Here is a 23,194-nt window from a genome sequence, read left to right on the forward strand (position 1 = left end):
CCTGCACGCAAATTCACGTAATTTTCGGTAAGCGCTACGGACGAAAATACAGACTTTTCAGCGTTTATCTCCATTTGAATTTCATTTCGAGAACTTGAATTCTGCTTGTTAGTATATACGAGCACTCGGAATCGCAACAAAAGATCGTCACAGCGGAACCGGTAATGCTCAGTTCGGAGTTGTGGCCAGGATACTACAGCGACAAGTGCTGCTAATGCTCAAATTTACTCCCGGTGTAGACTTCTCTTGAGATGTATTAGATTTAAAGGCTTTAAGCCTTTGAAACAGTTATATTGTACATTGACTGAAAAATTGTACTCTAAAGACACTTATTTAACGATTTATCTTGTTGATCTTTTGTGAATGTAACACAACAAGCTTAGCTGCTGCTAAACTATTATATAAATGACCATTATTGACAAGGAAATATGTTTCTCTGTAGAATAATAGAAAAAACTGTGAGGTCTCAATTCCTGGCATTCTTCAGCTTCACCTCGCTGAGCAATACTCAAGGGGTGGGTTTTCACCCCAGTGGAGGCTCCCGGATACCGCACACAGGTATGTCGCACTGCTAAAACTATGATCGAAATAGTTGGAATTACAAGGAGCAACAGTCTAGTTCCGATTAGTTTTACCGTAATTTTGTAACAATTTGCAAGAATACCTATAAAGGGTTTTCAGTTTGCCTACAATTAGTTCACGCTGTTAGTCTTACTTGAAAATTTGTTTAAAACTTAGTATGAAATATCTATGGAAATGTTTGTATCGATTTTCTGGGAGATTGTTTTAAGCTGCAGTGTAAACTAAAATTGCCTTTAGATATATGTCATACGATATAATATTTAAAAAAAATCAATTAGCTACAAATTGTTCTAAAATTAACGGTCTCAAGCTAGGATTCTCTTCTCAGTCTCAGGGATGCCGGGCTGGATCACAAGAAGTACATTTATATTAGAGGCGTACAAATTACACACGAATCATTACCGGATAAATATCAAAAGGAATATTAGTTAAAATCTAAATCTCAATTTAAAACTGGAGCAACCGGAGGGACACCAACTTTATTTTTTGTCCGCATTTCAATTCTCGAGTTGACTATTTATCGGACTACAAATAAACAAGTATACCTAACCTTATTTCGGTCGACAACTGTCTCGAAAAGCCCGACAGGATCTCTTTAGAAGTACAGTAACACAAGTGCGGCGGACAGTGCGACCCTCGTCACAAGTTAGCTTATAATTATTACCTAAACGTTTCGTCCCCTGCCTTCAACGACTTACACATTAGACAAGTTTATCTTCGATGTTTCCATGTGAGACATTTTTTTTTACCATGAATGAAAAACGATTAATTCTCCAGAATGTGGATTGGTTTTTACCTATCAAATATATTGGGTAGAAGCAAGGAGCACCATCTTAGTGTATTAAAAAGCGTCCGCTGAAAAGGAAGCAATTAAGGTGGCGCCATAATGGCAAGTGGAAAGATTTTGAAAACAGCGCCATAAATGACTAGAGTTGGACCCTAATTTAAGAAGGAAAGACACATTTCCTGTTTCGATAGTAATGAAAATAATTAATTGAGATTTTAAGTACCGTATATTTTTTAACTACGAAAAATATTAAATTTATCAACCTAGCACACCTCACTTTGTTTAAAATAGCTATATACACATCATTTCCATTTCCCACGCTGGCGCTATTTCGGTGAGACTTCCAACAATAACTTGCTGTTAACAGTTAGACGCTTTTTCAACTTGTCCTCTATGCGACATGGTGCTACTACTTCTACCCTCTATACTTAGACTTATAAACTAGAAAATAGCATGATAATTTTTATCTGAAATATTTATAAATAACTTGGATAAGGAGTTTGAAACCGATAAAATGTTCGAATGTATATTATTATCATAATTGTCGTCTTCCTAAGCATTAGGACTTTCCACAGACTGCGACTGGTTATACCAGGATGTTTCGTGTCGTGGTCCGAACGCCTGCATCCTCGCGAGCCCCGGTTACCCAGGCTTGTATCCACCACATCGCAAATGTCGTTATCTCTTCGCAACCAACTCCGTGCACACCAGGGTCAAAATCATCTTCACTTCCATATTACTACCTAGAAAGTAAGTTTATTGTTATACATTTTAAATGTTACCTTAAGTTTACTTTGAAAAAGTTTTAGTATTCAACGATTTAATTTAAATAAACGAACTATGTATGTTTGTATCACAAATAGTAACATTTTATTTTCAGACTGTACTTATTAATATTATATTATCTATATATATAAAAGAAAGTCGTGTTAGTTACACTATTTATAACCCAGGAACGGCTGAACTGATTTGGCTGAAAATTGGTGAGGAGGTAGCTTAGAACCAGGAGAAGGACATATGATACATAGGATACGTACGAAGGATTTTTATCACGTTCCCATGGGACGTGATATAAAACGTGGTATAACAAAACGAAACTGATATGGAATAGCAAAACGCAACTGACAGCTAAACGTAATATATTCTATGGTTAATTATAGTAGAATTTTGAAGTCGACCGGTTGATGTGTTCGAAACAAACCGTGTGGCGGAACAAAGTTCGCCGTGTCCACTAGTAAATGTTATTCATCTTCAACGGATTTGTACCAAAAATGCTGCCCTAACCTTTAAATGCAGATTTAAATTTCTTAGCCTCTGTCTAATACTATACCTCTCTAATACCTCTCAAATACTAATTATGCAATAAGCATATGTTCATGAAATGGAAGCACATATTAAACATATTCATGAACAAGGCTTAACTGAGGATTTCCTTACGCATATCAAATGCATCTAGTTAGCCTGGCGACGAAACAAAAGTAACCTCAAAGGGGAATGCCCACTCTCCATAGTGTGCTAGGCCCAAGGTAAAAAAAAAAAGGCCCAAGGTGGACATCAAATATTACTATAAAAATGGACTGATTCAAATTCTTAAATGTATTAGATATCTAAAAAATATATTGAAATTGACGCCACTATTATAAAAATATAATAAAAATAAAAACTCGTTTTGAGGTTAATTTTCTATATAAATACTTCAAGAACTTTTTTTTTAATGTTTAAGATGTTGCTAATGTATTTTTATCCAATTGTAGTTATTAAGGTAGAAAAAACACACATACTTCTTTAAATATCTATATTTTCTTCATCTTCATACACAATTAGTAAATCATCTAAAAATAGCACAGGAGAGCATATACACGGTTTTAAAACTCGGTCAGGTTAAAACCACAATTCACACAATGTTTTTTAGTCGTAGTGTGAAACGTTATTGATAAAAGCAAAATAAATCGAAGAAAAATCAAAAGACATTTAGTTTGATCGCAAGCACTAGCAGCAAGCGAAGTGTCAGTCAGTCAGATTAAAATCAGTGTTGTCAGTATAAAGAAAAATAATTACATGAAATTCATATATCGATCATTTTTTTAAATAACCGATAATTGATTTATTTCTTAATCTTTTTTTTACGAGTACACATTATTTTTTTACATATTCAGTTACATATTTAAATAACAATACAAGTTGTTTTTTTTTATTGCTTAAATGGGTGGAAGATCTCACAGCCACCCTGGTATTAAGTGGTTACTGGAGCCCACAAACATCTACAACGTAAATGCGCCACCCACCTTGAGATATAAGTTCTAAGGTCTCAAGTATAGTAACAAGTTAAAGTCCAATGGGTATGTCTTTGATGTTATTTTATGTGCTTATAATCGATTAAAATCTATTGATTAATGATAATACTTAAAATGATTTATTTATATGTTTTTTTATATACTTAAAAAGTTTACTTAATACGTAAAAGGTTTTGATGCTGGCAATATTTTTCCCGCAAAAATAAAAATCTTGTTTTTTTCAACAGAGTTACTTTTTTTAAACTACTTATTGTAAACTGTAATGGCGCTTATTTGAAAGAAAGTAAATGCATATTTATTTATGACAAAATTAATGCACTAAGTATTTTTTCTCTAATCTATTGTCCGCTTTGGGCCTGAAATGGGCATTCCCCTTTGATTAGTTGTACAATAGATATTTGCAGTCAAATCTATTTCTATGTTATACAATACTCGATTCCTAAAAAAGTCGAATAGAGATTATACATCTTTATAATTTGAATGTGAACTGTTAACATTTCGAAACACAGTACTTTGGGTACTAAATAAGTAAGATCGATCACGATTCGTTGGGAGGAACTATCTCGAACTGAACTTCATAACCATGAAATAATAAACCGGTCACATCGTATCGTCGTCGCATTACGTTCCCGTTCTTTCGGAAGTATTTTTATCAGGCACCCGTATGAAATTCTCTCGTTCGAGTTTTGAAAGGCCGGAGAGAACAATCGCTTCAGTAAATAAAGGGCCGACATCCGTATCTCTCTTCCACGCGCGTGGGCCCGCTCTGTCGTGTTCGGTTCAAACTTTACGAGATCACCGACTTTACGAACTTGCACGTTCATGTTGTAAATTATCACCGCTCGTAGTGCTGTGTTTTTGGAATACATCCATCTTAAAAATGCTTGAGTGTGACGGGAGACAAAATAATAAGGAAGCATTATCGTTTTCGTGCTGATTCACCAAAAATTACATTATAACACAGTTTTGTGTGAGAATTTTCTGCCGATTCATTCAGAAAGTTGCTTCTGAGACAATAATTCAAAGATTGAGGAATAAATTTATTCAATTACAGAAAATTCATAATATAAACTTTCTTTTTTATGTACCGTGTAATGCTCTTATGCTCATCAGATAGGTACTGTGTTGAGTTTTTCATAGATTTAATTTTTATTGTTAAGTGATTGTTGAATATCAACATAATTAGATATCATTTTTGTAAATATTATATTATATTTATTTTATATATTTTTAATAGTAATATATGCAACATATTTTTACCTACTAACCACTCAGAACTGAAACTCGAGAGCGTCCCTTCTCATATATTAATTCATTATAACTGTAAAACAACACATTTAATTATTCTCAGGCGATCTAAATGAGAAAATAAAACTCCAGTTCGTGCAGTTTTAATGTACGGTACTGTATTTTATTCATGCAAACTTTAAAGCACAGCAGATGAGACATTCTCGACATTGTAATATTTCCGATATTAGATTATAGAGGGCTTCTTTATTAAAAACGTATTTTAAGAGGCTTCTGCTTGAACGTTATTGAACTGTTATTCATAGTTCGCGACGCATTTTCATTCTCCGGTTTAAAATTTCAACTTTGTTTTTGTAATCGTACTTACCAGTTGCCCGATAATGCTAGGAGAAATGGCGCGAGGAGAAATAAAAATGCTATCCTAAAGCAATAATTTATATCATCTAGTACTTAAGTTGTTCACACTTGGCCGAAGCGTAACATTACAGTCATAAAATTGTCTAAAATCCCATTGCGGTGTAGTTTTGAAGAATTATTTATACCCATTGCTTGGTATATGCTTGGTGTACTCAGAAAAACTCCGTTAGAACAATGAATATATCATACATGCATATACCTAATGGTATTCTCAAAACATTACATTAAAAACAGTAAAATGTTATTATCTAGTAAAAACTAAGCATGCTTCACTTTGACTAAGAAAAAAAAATGTGGATCAGCTCCGGCGCACGATTGGAGAGCGATTGTCATTGGACATGTAATAGGCAAAAAGGGGGAAAAAATCACGTTTGGCACTCGGGGACTGCCGCGGTAAAGCAATTGCATAGCATTTTTTATCAACATATAAATTCATATGTTGATGAATTAGATAATAATAATTTAATATTAAAACATTAATACAATAAGACAACGCTATATTTATCAACATTAACAAAAGCTAACAATTAAGTGTCCCCTTCACACTCATAAGCTAGACTGCTCGAGAGAGAGAGGTGGGCAGACTTTTCATGATGCGCATGCAGTGAGACGTCACGCCGCGCGCTTATTCATAAACACTACACAAGCAAAATGTGTGAATGTGTTGAACGCCAGCTACATGGTAGGCTGAGTGGGGGTGTTAGGTTTTATTTTCGTTACGGAATTTCTTGATTCGGTCGCCACGCTCTAAGCCACGATAAAAGTTATGCAATGGCTTAAAAACGAATGTTTTAAAATACTGATGCAAATTTATATTTATTTGTTACATAATTATCGATTTAATAAAATGTTAAACAAAAATCAAGTTTATACGAGTATATCATATTATTATATACGTGTGCTGATATTTGTAGTCAGGTGTACGTACATATATTATTATGGTATGAAAAGTTACTTACTTTTGAAGTATTCTGTTAGATTTTAGAACCTAGTTAAGATAAATGGCTATGAATTAATATTTTAAACACTATAGTAATTGTTCAAGTATTAAATCGCGGCTGTCTTTGTAAAATTTTAGTACATTAAATATTTAGTAAAATAAAAATGTTAAATAGACATTTTATTAAACTAACTGAAAAAACATAACTCTTAGTGCCTATCTAATTATTGTACCGAACTTTTAAAATGAAATCGATCATTAAGTAGTAAACTCGGAAAATGTAAGACAAACATCAATTTTCAAAGCTACTCGTACGCCCCTATGTTGATGGCCATTTGGAAAAACTTCTCAAATGCCCACAACGACTGTATGAAGTTTCAAATCAATCTTTTTCCAGCAATTTATATTAAATTAATAGCATACATTCTTTTTCAAATATTATATTTCTAGTTACTACATTTACCATGAAAAAATTCAAGTTACCTTTACCTCTCTATCAGATATCACTGAAATAGCTCATGCAAATGACACGCATCAGACGTTATAATAGAGGATCTATTGATAACAACTGGCATAGAAAAAAATATAAGGTAATTGGAATGTATTTCGGTAAACACAAAGTTGATACCTATTCTAAATAAAGGCCAGAGTTACGTCGTAATATAAAGGATTACTGTAATATTTTTTTACAACATTAAATTTTTACTGTAAAAACGCACGCGGTTGTAAAAACGCCGTTACAACAAAAAAAAACAAATGATTAAAAAATATTAAAAGAAAGGTGCACATTTCCGAGGCAATGAAAATTATATTTACACTCTTAATTACAATTTTCACATGTTCCAAGATTTACCTTTTAAGCAGTAAATATAGCGGGAACAAAAAAATTCTTAACAATCCTTTATTTTGAAATCTTAGGCCGAGACTTAAATAATTTTCTGACTTGTGTAGGTTTATTTCTAAATTTACAATGTTTCTTTTCCGAAATGGGTCCAGGCGGGACAGAAATGGGCGGGTTCAGACTCGTATTAGCTTAGAAAACATTTTTGTTGAAAACGATGTCTCCTTTACAGTCACTGTACATGGGATTATCTGACGTTAAGGGCTGGGAGCTCGCCGTCAGCACCGCTACTTGCCTCGCTTTGTTCAGAAAGAATGGCGACATTGGAACATCCCGGACCCAATTTACTATTAGAGTTCAAGTAAGTTGGCAAAGATACAGAACTTTACTGTGTTACGACTGACTGTCTCTTTATTACGTAGTTTTGAAGTGAGTGCTACATGTACTAAACATCTCAACAGCTAAAAACTTTCCAAGGTACAAGAACTTAAAATTTGAGTGTGTTGTCTTGTCAACATGATTGCTGATCTAAAAGTAAGTGTATTAAAATGAAAATAATATGTTTATTGTGCAGGTCTGGTCCTTTGGTGCCTCCTTACGATTATAACGGGTTCATAGCTAAATTAGAGTTTATTGAGCGACTGGACAGCAGCGGTGCGCCGCCTACTGTGTTACCAGCTTCACCCCCACTAGCCGCCCTTACACATCTGTTAGATAATGGTAATTCTCCCAACCGACTGTATTTTACGATTGTAATATTTAAATTGGTGATACTTGATTAAGTATATGTGGTAAAATCAATATCGAAAGCTTTTAAGCCTTCCTCGCTTAATAACTTAAGATTGCTGACTGTTGCAATCGTTTGTTTAGGTTTTTTTTATTGTTTAGTTGGGTGGACGAGCTCACAGCCCACGTGGTGTTAAGTGTTTACCGGAGCCCATATCTAACCAAATCAAATCAAAATACCCATTCTTTAAACCGAAACTCATTACTGTTTCACCGCAGAAATGGGCAGGGTAGTGGTACCTACCCGTGCGGACTCACAAGAGGTCCTACCACTAGTAAAAATGTTACTGTTAACCAGTTTAAAAATGTTTTTTTAATTGGCCTATTATAAATTTGTTTCGCATAACAATTTTTGCATTGCATGTTGGTTTTATTAAATTTCTTAGGTGATGCAGCTTTGGACGCATTGGGTTCGAATGAAGTGTTCGCAAACAGCGGAGGTCGTATAGGTTGCGGCGCTATTGTCCGAGGGTACGGCCCGGGCGGCCTTCGCTCGGGTCATTTCGACACGCGAGCCACAACCTGGCGTACGCAGTGTACAGTACATCTCATCGGAGTTGCCACCGATGTTGTACAAGTCTCGTTGTTTAATTATAACTTAAGGTAGGCGTAAAATCATATTTGTTTAATGGGTATGGGTAATAATAATATTAAAGTGTTGCAAAGCTACAGTACAGTAAAGCTAGTATTAAAGAGAGTGTTAAATATTAAGAATATCTTAATGTATAAATAAATACATATGGACATAAATAAAGAGAGCGAAGCGGGACTTCATATCTCAATAAAGACTTGTGCTTATACAAAAAAGTTACGTATTATTTAATTAGCCGTTGTAACTATACTGAGACCTTAGAACTTATATCTCAAGGTGTGTGGCGCATTTACGTTATAGATGTCTATGGGCTTCAGTAACCACTTAACACCGGGTGGGCTGTGAGCTCGTCCACACGTCTAAGCAATAAAAAAACAAAAATTACAATTTTATTTATTTCCAACAGAGACTCTAGAGATTCTTATTAACTTTTAAATTTGAGATTTGTGTAACGAAAATAGTTATTTCGTTTAATTATATTTAATTCATTTCCATCGCACTTTTCAAATTTTATTTTCTCAATTCAGGTTACAAGGCTGTAGGTCTCATATAGAAATTTTAGAAGGTCTCCACGAATTTAGTTCGAGAGAAAGAGACAGGTCTGAGAAAGGAGATCGTGCTCTGCTCAAGGTGTGCGGGCCCGCCGCTCGAGAAGCCAGGGATCCGTCTGGAAGGTTCTTAATACGTCAAGCTGTGACTTCGAAAGGTGCTAATTTGACGATAATGGTGCGAAGAGCATTGTCACAGAACGCAGAGGAGGAGGAGTTTGTTGATGGTGCATTCGCGTTTCATGACGGTAAGCTGCTGTTATCAACATTCTTCTTCTTCTTAGTCGTACCCTCGTTACTGAGGATCGCGACCACACTATGTATTTCTATGAAGATCGGTCTGTTGCGAGGTGGATCGCCTCTTGGATGCTGCCCCCAACTGTCCTCCTTATAGTGTCCGAACATCGTGATGGTGCCCTACCTTTGTCTCGTTTCCCCTCCACTTTCTTTAATTTTTTTATTTTCTATTATCTAGATGGGTGGACGAACTCACAGCCCACCTGGTGTTAAGTGGTTACTGGAGTCCATAGACATCTACGACTTAAATGCGCCACCCACCTTGAGATATAAGTTCTAAGGTCTCAGTATAGTTACAACGGCTGCCCCACCCTTCAAACTGAAACGCATTACTGCTTCACGGCAGAAATAGGCAGGGTGGTGGTACCTACCCGCGCGGACTGACAAGAGGTCCTACCACCAGTAACTTGACCAAGAATGAGAAGTTTTTCCAGACTCTGACTGTTATCAACATTGTTGTATCAATGAATGTTTGCTTTTTCTTGTTACATGTTTTTGCACGCTATTTGTATGATTCATTTGTCATTGTTGGGGTGGGATATTCGGAGAAGGATTTTGGTATCATCCATGCTATGTAAATGGCATATAAATCATTTCAATAGTTAGGGGTATTGGAGACCACGTACTGGCAAGCGCAGTGTGGGACGACCACCTACCAGATGGACCTAAGACTTAGTGAGAGTCGCTGTGTCACGTTGGATGCAGATGGCAACGGACCGGCCGTACTGAAGATCAGTTGGAAATGTCTATGTTCAGCAGTGGACAGTGGACAGGCTGACCTCTTGTGAGTCCGCACGGATAGGTACCACCACCCCGCCTATTTCTGTCGTGAAGCAATAATGCGTTTCGGTTTGAAGGGTGAGGTAGCCGTTGTAAATATATTGAGACTTTAAAACTTATATCTCAAGGTAAGTGGCCATTTACGTTGTAGATGTCTATGGGCTCCAGTAACCACTTAACACCAGGTGAGCTGTGAGCTCGTCTACCCATCTAAGTAATAAAATAAAAATAAAAATAAAGGTATTTAGTGAACTTATTTTGTATCAGAACAACACGAAGGGACTGCCTCGCCGGACGCAACGTGCGCGTCCACGCATTACGGTCTCGCTGCACCGGCCCACGGAGGAGTCTCCGCACCCTCCCATCATCATATATTCTGGAATATAGAAGAGAGACTGCTGTGTACACATCGGTTTATACCGGCCTCAAATCAAAGTGTTACTGTGGAGGTAAATAAAGTCAAACCTAATGAATAGAGTCTAGACTTAGAGCATACGGTTTTTTTTGTAAAATATCAAGTGACTGTATATATGTATATGCTACGCTTGGAATAAATTATTCGACTCATTTATCATATTATTTATTGGATAGAAAACGAAAAGGGACAATTTGAATAGTATAAACAAAAGGCGAGATGAACTTGGACATGAGATTTCTTCCAAGAAATCCAAATCAGAAGAACTTTATAAATGTGGAAAAGCGTACAACATATTAGAGAAAATATTTAATTAAATTTTATTTAAGCAGTATTTAATTAAAAACAAATATTTTTACATTGTTACATATTGTAACATATACCAAATATATTATACACTTATGTACATAATATACACACACATTCAAATCACAATCTAAATAAAGTTATCTGCCGAGTGAATTGTTCCTTGTTCCCATTTTTTTATTTCCTGATATTATTTCACTATGGTTGTATTTTTTATTATTTCTATTATGTATAGACCCGCCTACAATCTACAAGGTAAATAAATCCGGCACCTTGAAACGTGAGTTAGAAATCTCAAACAGTATATATTATATATAATATTCTTTGTGATAATGGGGCGTCTCAAATTACGCTCTGACGCACGTGCAAGTACTTAGACTAAAAATGACGCAGAATGGACTTAGACATTGAATTAACACGTTACCCGCATTCGAAATATAATTTTTCATTGATTTCACTGGTGGTAGGACCTCTTGTGAGTTCGCACGGGTAGGTACCACCACCCTGCCCATTTCTGCCGTGAAGCAGTAACGCGTTTCGTTTTGAAGGCTGTGGCAGCCGTTGTAACTATAGTTGAGACATTAGATCTTATATCTCAAGGTGAATGGCGCATTTACGTTGTAGATGTCTATGGGCCACTTAACACTAGGTGGGCTGCGAGCTCGTCCACCCATATAAGCAATAAAAAAAAATCACAATCGAAATTTGAAATTTCTTTTTCTCATTTTCGGTATGTGATTGAAAACGAATTCATTGGCTTTAGATCCAGCGGTTAGACCGCATGTGGAGTGCAGAACCGACGGGGACCACTGGCGCGTCTGGATGCAGGACGGCTTGTGGCGACGCTGGGTGTGAATGCAGAGCACAAACTCCGCTACATTATCACGATCACGTGGCGCTAGTAGCTGGAGACGGAACCCACCTCTCCTGTCTGTGCGGCGATTTTCAGGTCATTATGGAATCTCAGTTCTACATAAATGATTTAATTTTGAAATTGAGATTGAGAGATTGAATAAACAACACTCACAGTAACACGTAAGCTTGATTCATTTTAAGTTCGCTAAATAATGGATATATTTTTTTCTGAAACTATTATTATGTAGAACTAAGTCAATTCAGATTATACATAATTTGATATTTAAACAATATTATGCAAAGATTAGACTTCTCTCTGTAACCTCAGGGCCACAAGAACCATGTCACGTCATTGTGTGGGGCCCGAGGCGGCGGATTGGACATCAAGCTGTCATTTGACAGCGATAGGTTTTTACACGCTTTATATTAGCTTCACTTGTATGTATGTTTGTATGTTTGTAACTGACTCCTTTAGACGCGATTTTAACCCACTTTAAACGGCCAGATTTCATTCACACTTTGTAGATTTATTGAGGACCGATGACAATAGGACAATACACTAATTTGATAAGATTATTCCATTACTCAATTTGCAAAATAAGATTTTTGCCAATTTATATAATTTTTATCTATAGTCGATAAGGCAAGAATTGATGTTATAGTACTTAATAATTTTAAAAATACACTTTTATAGAAAATTTAACTAAAAAAGTAATAAATAATAGTTAAAAAAAAAAACTAAAAAACACGCTTTATATATAAAATTCAACTAAAAAATAGAAAATAAATTTTAATAAATTTAAATTGAAAATAGTGTAAAATATATTTTATTTAAAAAAGGCGTGGGGTATTATTATTTTAAGGTATTATTGAAATAATAATTCTTCTACTCATATCTGTCAGAAAAATATTTATAATTAATAACACCATGCACCCCACGCTTTTTTTACAGTAAAATATATTTTACACTAATTTAAATTTATTAAAGTTTATTTTCTATTTTTTAGTTGAATTTTATATAAAGCGTGTTTTTTAGTTTTTTTAAACTAATATTTATTTTTACGCTAAGATCTTCACCCACCAGTCATCACTGAGCCAACGGAATCTGATATCTGTCGTTTTATCTACGCCATTGGAATGAAAAATATTACCTGCTCGAAACACGGCTTAATTGCACGACTACAAATACACCAACCAAGCTGCTTGCCTATTAACGGTCACGGACGCTTCATATAAATATTTAATTCGCTCCGCTGAAACAAACCGTTGACCTTACGAAAGCGCTTCCAAAATGTGTTATGTAATTATTGCGAGCTCTTTCAAAGACGACAGCAAATAAATTAATCGTGTTACTTGGGCCTTATGCTAACGCGGCTACGGGATGAGCCTACCCTGACAGAGGCGGCGCCCTCGCTCGCGGCTCGATCCGCATAATTAAGTAAGAGGGTTACTATTAAGTATGTAACAGCAATAAAGTGTGGGACGTCCATCCCAGCGAACAGGGACTTCTACATAAAAGGAATTACGTTGCTTTCATATAAACCTTTATTGCTTTTTCATTACGACGCGACGTTATGAAATATTTGTAAGATCATTGAATAATTTTCGTAATAATTTATATTGTAATTGAATTTCGTTTTAGATTCATTGAAGTGATATTCCCCCGCTCGTAATTTAAAGGTTTTGACGCGTAATCAAATAACGATTAACGCATCCCACCGATGTCTCGTAATTTAAATTTACCAAAAATATAAATTTAGTTATGTATGTACTATATATATCATTATAGTGTACGTTGACTCGGCCCTATTATATTGGCTTGTAGAACGGATACGTAATTTAATTATTAACTAGAGGTCCCGCAGTAGTCGAAATTCGACTATAATTAATTGGAATTGTAAGTTTGTACACCATTACCATTGTATTTTATACTTCTATAATCACAAATTTCGCCAAGACTACACTATAAAAAATATTAACAAAGACAAACAATATTAAATTTAATCTATTCTCAATTTGACAACAGACGTCAAGAACAAATTTTGCGTGTGTGCGTCAAATACATGGCATGTAGTGTGTGAAATGTTTTCTTTATTGATTTAATGTATCTTTTACGCATTATTTAAAAAAAATATTAGCATTGTGCACTTCTTCTCTATAGTCTCTATAAGTGTGGGAAATTTCATACTCCTCCGTACGCGCAATTTTCGTAAAAAGGGATACAAAGTTTTTGCTTCACGTATTAATATATAGATAGTACTTTAACATTTATGAAGAGGTGACGGCGTCCGTGCGTAATTACCTACTCGTATTACGAGGGCACGTAGACACAAAATACATGTATCTTCGACGATATAGGCGACGGTCGCGATGTCAACCATCCTATACCTATAAACACGAGATGGGTTAACCGGTAATCCGTACGCTCCTGTTGTTAGTGAGCGAGCTACGCTGCTCTGACGTCCACTTTCGCGACTCTGGAAATTCAATTAAATAGTTTCCAGCGTAGTAAACGTATGTAGTAGGTACATCGTTTTACCGGTACACGATCCAATAGCGTATTTGTCGAAATACCTTGAACCACATGAGTTTAGTCACACACGCGAAGGTATATCAAGTTTGTTGTTTCTAGTGTTTTAATTAGTTGAAATTCCTGAACGGAACATTATTCTTTTTTCAACTGAATGACATAAAAAAAGGGGTAGAAGCTCTTCTGAGTCCGCACGCTTAGGTACCACCACCCTGCCTATTTCTGCCGTGAAGCAGCAATGCGTTTCGGTTTGAAGAGTGAGGCAGCCGTTGTAACTATACTGAAACCTTAGAACTTATATCTCATGGTGGGTGGCGGCATTTACGATGTGGATGTCTATGGGTTCCGTTAACCACTTAACACCAGGTGGGCTGTGCGCTCGTCAAACCATCTATACAATAAAATAAAAATTTGTTTTTGTGTATTACGATTAAGAGATGTTTTATTTTGTTGTTTAACGGTCGAATACTAAAGGCCCTAATTCCTATTATAAGTACTAGGGTGGCAAGGTATACTGCAAGCTTATACGACTAAATTCAATGATTACCGAAATCAACGTTCCAAACACAAAAACAAACTCTAGAAAGATCCTCGAATCAATCAGTGTTTAGAAATTGTACAATCAAATAGTAATTTGTATTCATCAGGCTGCTTGGTTGCCTGTCGTCGTCCGTAGTTGGACCAGCGTCCGCCTGGAGTACTCCGTGGCCCACTACACGTATGCGAGTAGGGGATTCGATTATGCTGCTGCATATAGTTTCAACGATGATGCCATGTGCGGGCAGAGAACATTTACAACACATTCAGGTAATTCTAATTTCAAATTTAGAAAAAAAGATGTGTGGTGGCGTGAGACACCGGATTGGAACGAAGTTCCTTATTATAAAAGTATTAATTTTAAGTTCTATTCGAGGTATAAAGAAAATAATTATTCAGGGTATACGTTTTTTATTATGATGTTTTAATTGATAAAAAAAAAACTACTTTACAAAGTTATCAACTTTATTTTATTCACAACTAGCTGACCCGGCAGACTTCGTAGTGCCTCAATCAATAAATAAAAGACCTCAATTTTTGTATAAAATAAACATAAAAATAAAACAAAAGGAATCCGTCCGACGGGGAAGACATCAAAGGAAAAACCAGATTGTTATTTTTATTTAATTCCAAGCATTTTCATATTTATTTACCTTTTAAACCTTCTCTGGACTTCCACAAATAATTCAAGACCAAAATTAGCCAAATCGGTCCAGCCGTTCTCGAGTTTTAGCGAGACTAACAATTCTACAAGACTAACAAGAACAGCAATTCATTTTTATATATATAGATGAAGATGATTTATAAAACATATATAATAAAAATATGTTATTTTTTGTACGTTATTACAAATTTAAGTCGTACACTGTGTGCATTACTAATAAAAATCTTACGTTACGGACGTTTTTTCCAGGTTAGGGTACCAATCCGCATCGTCCCATAAGGAACTTCGTTCCAATAATATCATCTAACATGGATAGTATACTCATGTAGACGTGTAGTCGTTAAGTTGATCCACGATTTAAAGTCGTAGTAGCTTATAGGACGTGTCTTATCCTTTACGATGTGACTTTAGCGGTGTTCAAATCTCGCTAGGAGGTACCAATTTGTTGTAAGGAAACAAGTAGCTGACACGTGCTCTCGAATAACTTCCGCGTTGTTGGAATAAATAGTTTGTAATAAAAATTAAAGTCAAATCAAGAATATATTAATATTAAATAATAATATTTGGTATTATTGTGCGCACTTTAAGCCCGCGCTGGTAAGTGTTACCAACTTATCTTTTTTTGACCGCGAAGAAGTCATGCGTTGCGGGCTTAAGGATGGGACTACGGTTTTAAAATACAAGTGAGACATTATGTCCAAGTCATTGAACAAAAAAAAGTTATAAAATGTTCACTGAGATTATCCGCGCTACAGAAGCAAACTCGTGTTGTAGTTGAAACCTTTTATTCCTTCACATGTTTATTTCTTACATATTTTCCCACAACTCAATATTAAATTCTGGCTTGAGATTTGGAACTTATCTATTTTTGCCGCGAAGAAGTCATGCGTTGCGGGTTTAAGGATGGCACTGCGGTTTTAAAATACAAGTGAGACATTATGTCCAAGTCATTGAACAAAAAAAAGTTATAAAATGTTCACTGAGATTATCCGCGCTACAGAAGCAAACTCGTGTTGTAGTTGAAACATTTTATTCTTTCACATGTTTATTTCTTACATATTTTCCCACAACTCAATATTAAATTCTGGCTTGAGATTTGGATTATAAATGTATGTGTTTAAGTGGACTGCTGTAAAGATGTACATGGATTGTGTATGTTTTAGTGTTTTTTGCTTTAGTTTTAGTAACCACGTAAAACGAATTGATTCGTCAACTCAACGATTTATCACACTACCAACAAAAGCCTACATTTGCGCTCGGGCAATTTATTTACAGATTTATATTTCAGTAACAAGACAAAGATGTGAATTGTGAAATTCCCTTTAATTCGACGGAGTTGTCTCGCTGGGGACCAGGTAATTTGAGTTTTATCTCGGATGAACTCCACAGGGCCTCAATCGCGCGAAGCGAAAACAAACAGTCCTATTTGACATTCGAAGCGCGTCTCAGACGTTTGGAAAAACCCGTCGGATATTGTTCCCGGTGGCGCGGCGGGCGTCCGAGAAAATTGCCACGACCTAGTTCGGAACCGCCTACGGTAGCAGCACTGAATCGAAAAAGCCTCGAACAAGATCGTAAACTTCCAATTACAATGTCGCTGTCCCGCGGTGAGCCGCCTCGTCTGCCTTTTGCTCGCATTATTGACCCAAGAGATGGCTCCTCGTCGCCACCTAGAAGTCGTATTTTCCCCGACGTTTTATCCGGTAACTTCCTTTCTAGGTGAGATTTCATCGAAGAACGTGTCCGTCACGGGAAGCTTAAACGAGTTTTTCTATCAGCAGTGCACTTGGGTGCTTGACTCGAACGTCGAGAGACAGCTTTTCATAGATATAACGTCGGAACAGGTGAGCTGTGTTTAGTTTTCGAAGATTTGTTTGAAATGTATATGTAAATAAAGTCGATTTTCAAAGGAGGTTGGGACGTGGTTTTCGTCTTTTACTTTTAAAAAATATGATAAATATACACATTTTAATTCGGTCATGACAATGCTACATTTTGCGGTCTTCTTATACGAGAGTATAACCTGAGTTTATTTTTTTAAAGACACAATATATACGTGTTAAGGAATTGTTCATATGCTAATTGTTTGTTGTTGGATAGCCTGATTGATTCATTTACTTTTCACTTTATTTATGCAAGCTGTTTTATACAATTTGTTCCAAATTTATTATTAAGGGTCACTTTCATTACGACCCATAACCATTGTCTGTAACGTTTCATTGCTCATAGAGATATCAAAAAACTCCGTGTTCGCGTACTCACAAATAAGAACTTGCTAATATTTTAATTCAATTATGCCTTGAAAAATATTATAAAAAAATTATCACATTAATTGAAATATTTAATTTGAAAATTTGAAGTCCTTGTACGGTACCGATTTGGATTGTATTAAATGTTTTTTTTTCATGATTTGGCAGAAATCGCTTTCATGTTAAAACTAACCACTGTATTTACTGTGTTTTAGTTTTTGGGAATTTCATAGTATTGGCTGTTAGGTAGAATCACAGGCACCGGTCACTGCCCTCGTCGAACCCGTCGCTTGCGACGAAGGGCTCGACGAGCGAATTAACCCATAGACACAGCGCACTGAGTTTCTCGCCGGATCTTCTCAGTGGGTCGCGTTTCCGATCCGGTGGTAGATTCTGCGAAGCACTGCTCTTGCTGGGGTCAGTGTTAGCATCACTCCGGCTTGAGCCCCGTGAGCTCACCTACTAGTTAAGGTTACGCTGAAATAGCCTCTCAAGGCTATCAGCTTAGGTAGGGAAACAAAAAAGAATCACAGGCAAATAAATAGGTAACTAAAACCGACCTCCTGCCACTGCTGTCGGTTTTGTTTATTCAAATTACTTAACAGGATAAGTCGTGTGGTTCATGGAACATCACCCTTCACGAGTGGTCTGGAGCAGGAGCGCACAGCGACGCAGGTCTCTCGGGAGCGGCGGGAGACCTCCTCTATACGTTCTGTGCGAGACACAAGAACCACACATATACGTTGCCTTGGAGACTGAATACCCTTGTTATAAGGTACGTGATGTCACGATCAATCCGATGTATTGTAAGTCTGCACTAGAAAATGAAATTTACCAACCACCACCCGACCCTAATTTTGATGCGAAGCAGTTAAATATTCTAGTTTCAAGGGAGAACAGGTTACATAACGTTTGAGGCTTCGAGGTCATGTATTAATGTAGGTAATGGACATTCTGGCATCTATAGGCTCCAGTAACTGCTATAGTGTCTATATAGTGCTATAGTAGTAGTGAGTTTAATTGAATATGCAATTTCGAAAAGGGCACATCACTGAAAATGTAAAATGTTCAGGAAATAAAAAAAACTGATTATTTTCTAAAGCAGTGTAAAATTTAAAATATTAACTTTTGAGATATATTTTAGTGTTAATTAGCAATTGAAAATTACCGGAATTATTATAAAATGGGTGTAGGTAAGCCTCAAAACTACATATATGTGAAAAAACGTATTTGACAAAATATGCGACATGTGCCCTTTTCGAAATTGCATATTCAATTTTTCTCGACACTATATCCTCTATACAAGATCCTTGAGTCCAGTTGGACCCCTAGAGGTTGACACCACTCATTTAGGGGAATCTAAATGATTAATTTCGAGAAAGAATGTTCTAAGTAATAAATGAACCTTTTTGAAAAAGATAAAAATAATTCAGAGAAGTGTAGATAGAGTGCGTTTTATCGTTACATCAACGTTTCAACTAACTCGCGCCCCCGCTTGATTTAACAGAGCGCTAAATAAACAAAGAAGAACACACAAGGAAGTCGAAGGAAAGTTTTATACGTGAGCTTTTAGCGCGGCCTAAACAATTTTCAAAAGGAGCGCTTTTCAGATGTTCCATTTGATAAATTATTTATAAATGTCCCTCGTTCTTAATACGGCAACCGACGAAACGTGCCAAACGAGTATATGCGCATGCTTTTATATGTACTATTTGATACAAAGATTTCTTTCCTTTGTGCATATTAGAGAAGCCTTAAGAGGGTACGTGGCGTGGATCCTAAATGACATTTTCACTCGTAAATCCCAAATAACGACGTGTGAAAACACATCTTCACGAAGAATCAAAAAGGTCTCACGACAGATTCGTGTTCGTAAAAGGTTTCCGTCCACGCCTTCACATTGGCAAATAAGCATCTAATTCAACCAGCTCTGCAATTTAGCTTCATTTTCGAGCATATTGGCAGCAATCGAAGTAGGTTATGGCTAGCTACGAGTAATAAAAACGTGCAAAGACGCATTAGTATCGACCGAATTGAACGAAATAATTGAAAACATTATTTTGTCGTCGACAACGCTTATTTTAAGTTTATTAACTCCACTTTTAGTTGGTCTCTAGTATGCGGCATAAATTATTTATTTTGCAAATATCTACAAATTTTTGTCACAAATCGTGTATTTTATGAATTTAATACATTTTATACAAATAAACTTACTACACTGAAAAAAAATATTGTAGGTATATATAAAATTTTAGTTTTTCTGTTTTAGGTTGGTAGCACTGTCGCGGCAACAACCATTGTACACGATAAGGTGGCGTTCACAAGTCGTAAGAGCGAACAATCGCTTGGGACCCCCGACACCCGTTCCCGCAGCCTCGGCCGCGGGCAATGGGCTCACTATCTCGTACATCTTGTATTGCGTCTTATATTGCATACTACAGTACGCTTTATAATTTTGGTTATTATCGAACTAGGAATTGTAAACGAACTAAAAAACGTAATGGAGTGTTCCGTGATTAGATTTAAACGTCAACAAACATTTTGTAATACATTTTATACATAGGCAATTAATTGAGATATATTGTATTGACCACAGCATTTTTAATATTTGAACACTTTGATTTATGTCACTTTATTTTTTTGCAATTAAATCTCTTTAAGAAGTATGCAAATAATTGAGAAACACTTGCGTTCATTTCAACTTTCTGATATGTTTTTTATGGCTTATTTAAAATCATTAAAACGATTCTACGATAAATCGTGCTGTTATTATAAGCAAGAAAACAAGTTAAAATGCTTAATGAAATTATTTTCTTTATATCTAGATAACTAATAGGTCATTTATGTTGTGTAATGATTTGCATTGTAGTTAGTAATGAATTTAGCATTAAATGGATTATGTATTGTCAATTACGTAACTAACATTTATTGTTTTAAAACGTAATAATGTGCGGAACAACTATATAGGGAAGGGATAAGAAAAAGCTATTTTGGCGGTCGTATACGCTTTTTCTCGCCAAAGGCTTTTTATTTAAGATGTTATTTTTGTTGTCGATTTTCTTGGTAATTTACTACGAAGTTACAATCTGTTTGAGTTGGTTTGGGTTTATGCTGGTAGTTTATTATGATTTTTTGATGGACTTTCAAAAGTATACACAACAAAAATCGCAGATCGTTTTCATTATAACTTTATTCACGTAAAGTTTTTAAAAATATTGATATGTTGAATATTAACAAACAGCACGAATACTTGGCTAGGTTTTAATTGTTAGAGTCATTTATCGTGATCTCTTAAATCGAAACTTTGTTGAAAACTTTATGTCCAATTTTCTATTAAATTAAGTTATTCGCCCAGGATTTAAAAGATTAAAGTATTCGCCATTCATTTATGCATGAAGTCGTAGTCTTCGTTACATTGCTTGTTCAAGCTCCGAGCCCTCAAACTGGACGCGGAATCTCGGTTACTAGAATACTAACACTATATCAGTGACCGAGTAATAGTAATACTAGGTACTAGTATTCTCAAAGATTTAAAATATTAGGATCGTGGTACACATAAAAAGTCGTCGAATTTGAACAACGTTTCAGGAATGAGGCGATAAGTAATTAAGAATTAGTTACGCTGCTTGAATATGATAGATAGGTTTTACGGTGTTTTTTATACATTGCTGACTTAGTTGCCTGCAATAGTGAATCTAAATAGTGCTTTGACATAAAAATGCATACAACGTTTACTAATATCAGTAAAATTAGTTAGATGTAAATAGTCTGAATTGACAGATTTTATAATAATTTTGTTTTCTTTCAATCATTTTGTTTGGAATCTGTCAGTTCGTAATTTTAGATTTATTACATAAGAATGGCTAATTAACTTTACTTAAGTAGAATATTATAAAATAATGTTTGTTACACCGAAATAGATAAATCAAAGGCAAATTTAATGTTTTTCAATTCTGTTTATCCAATCCTGATATATCCTAAAGTGGGCGCGTAAAATGTGAATTAATCAGCTTGTAAATCAAAATTTATAAAATGCGGGTTCTTCGGTGAAATATTAGAATCAAACATTCTCGTTGAATTTACATACAAAGTAATTGTTGGTGGTAGGGAAGCGGTGCGGGTAAGTGCAACCGTCTTGCCTATTGCTGCCGTGAAGCAGTGATGCTTTCCAGTTTTCAAGAATGGGACGACCGTTATACATACAACATGTGATATTCCTATAGATATCGGAGTTTATGCCCCGGTTACACTGGGCCGGCCTTAAGCTGATTCGAAAGTGTGGAGCAAAAATTAATAAATAATGTATGTAGTGAATATATCAATTGCAATTCAATATCGATTATGGTAATCCGCAAGATTTCTTCAAAATGTATTTCAAATTCTGAATAGGAATACCTACGTAGGACAATTGTGTTTTTGCTTTTTGTTGAAAATTGTTTTTTTCAGCTTTTTTAGTCACATGTTTTACTGGTCGCAGGACCTCTTGTGAGTCCGCACGGGTAGGTACCACCACCCTACCTATTTCTGCCGTGAAGCAGTAATGCCTTTCGGTTTGAAAGGTGGGGCAGCCGTTGTAACTATACTTGAGACCTTAGAACTTATATCTCAAGGTGGGTGGCGCATTTACGTTATAGACGTCTATGGGCTTCAGTAACCACATAACACCAACTGGCCTGTGAGCTCGTCCAACTATCTAAGCAATAAAAAATAAAAATGTATGGTTAAGTGTCATGAGTGCGTACTCATGAACGACAGCCTATAATGAGTGATATTATTATTAGCAATTTAGAAATTGTCATGACAGCATTCTATTTACGTTTTCGCGTGAAAAAAAATACGTTTATATAGGCCATAGTGTATTAAATGCGTGCATTCTTGTCTGAAGACGGAATCTCTGATGCGAAAACCTAATCACAGGAAACCTGATGTTTGCGGCCGGAAATCTAAACTTTTTTTTTGCTGTTTAGATGGGTGGACGAGCTCACAGCCCACCTGGTGTTAAGTAGTTACTGGAGCCCATAAACATCCACAACGTAAATGCGCCACCCACCTTGAGATATAAGTTCTAAGGTCTCAAGTATGTAGGTTACAACGGCTGCCCCACCTTTCAAACCGAAACGCATTACTGCTTCACGGCAGAAATAGGCAGCGTGGTGGTACCCACCCGCGCGGACTCACAAGAGGTCCTACCACCAGTAATTACGCAAATTATAATTTTGCGGGTTTCATTTTTATTACACGATGTTATTCCTTCACCGTGAAAATCAATCGTGAACATTTCTTGAGTACGTATTTCATTAGAAAAATTGGTACCCGCCTGAGATTCGAACACCAGTGCATCGCTCAATACGAATGCACCGGACGTCTTATCCGTTAGGCCACGACGACTTAAAACCAGTGTAAACAAAACACACCGTTAGCGACTATGTATTAAATCTATCGTCAGCATCGGATGAATGGCTTACTGTCGCACACATGACAAACAAGCAAAGAATCATTTTGTTTTTATAGATGGATGCTGAAACT

General features: G+C 35.9%; 1 protein-coding gene across 3 annotated transcripts in view; it reads left to right on the top strand.

The window, feature by feature from the left end:
* LOC114251372 (uncharacterized) overlaps positions 1–21,604 on the top strand; it is a 57,130-nt gene extending 35,526 nt beyond the window's left edge. For all 3 annotated transcript variants that reach the window (XM_089727765.1, XM_089727764.1, XM_089727766.1), the window contains exons 6-17: positions 443–558; positions 1,945–2,119; positions 7,342–7,470; positions 7,684–7,829; positions 8,282–8,498; positions 9,015–9,283; positions 10,380–10,561; positions 11,597–11,782; positions 14,866–15,025; positions 17,139–17,263; positions 18,274–18,443; positions 19,938–21,604. In XM_089727765.1, the coding sequence (XP_089583891.1) occupies positions 443–558; positions 1,945–2,119; positions 7,342–7,470; positions 7,684–7,829; positions 8,282–8,498; positions 9,015–9,283; positions 10,380–10,561; positions 11,597–11,782; positions 14,866–15,025; positions 17,139–17,263; positions 18,274–18,443; positions 19,938–20,121 (2,059 nt within the window). In that variant the 3' untranslated portion in view covers positions 20,122–21,604. The remainder of the gene's footprint in view (positions 1–442; positions 559–1,944; positions 2,120–7,341; positions 7,471–7,683; positions 7,830–8,281; positions 8,499–9,014; positions 9,284–10,379; positions 10,562–11,596; positions 11,783–14,865; positions 15,026–17,138; positions 17,264–18,273; positions 18,444–19,937) is intronic.
* The last annotated feature ends 1,590 nt before the right edge of the window (positions 21,605–23,194 follow it).

The sequence above is a fragment of the Bombyx mandarina genome, chromosome 05, assembly GCF_030267445.1.
Source record: "Bombyx mandarina strain Sakado chromosome 05, ASM3026744v2".
In the NCBI taxonomy this organism is placed as follows: domain Eukaryota; kingdom Metazoa; phylum Arthropoda; class Insecta; order Lepidoptera; family Bombycidae; genus Bombyx; species Bombyx mandarina.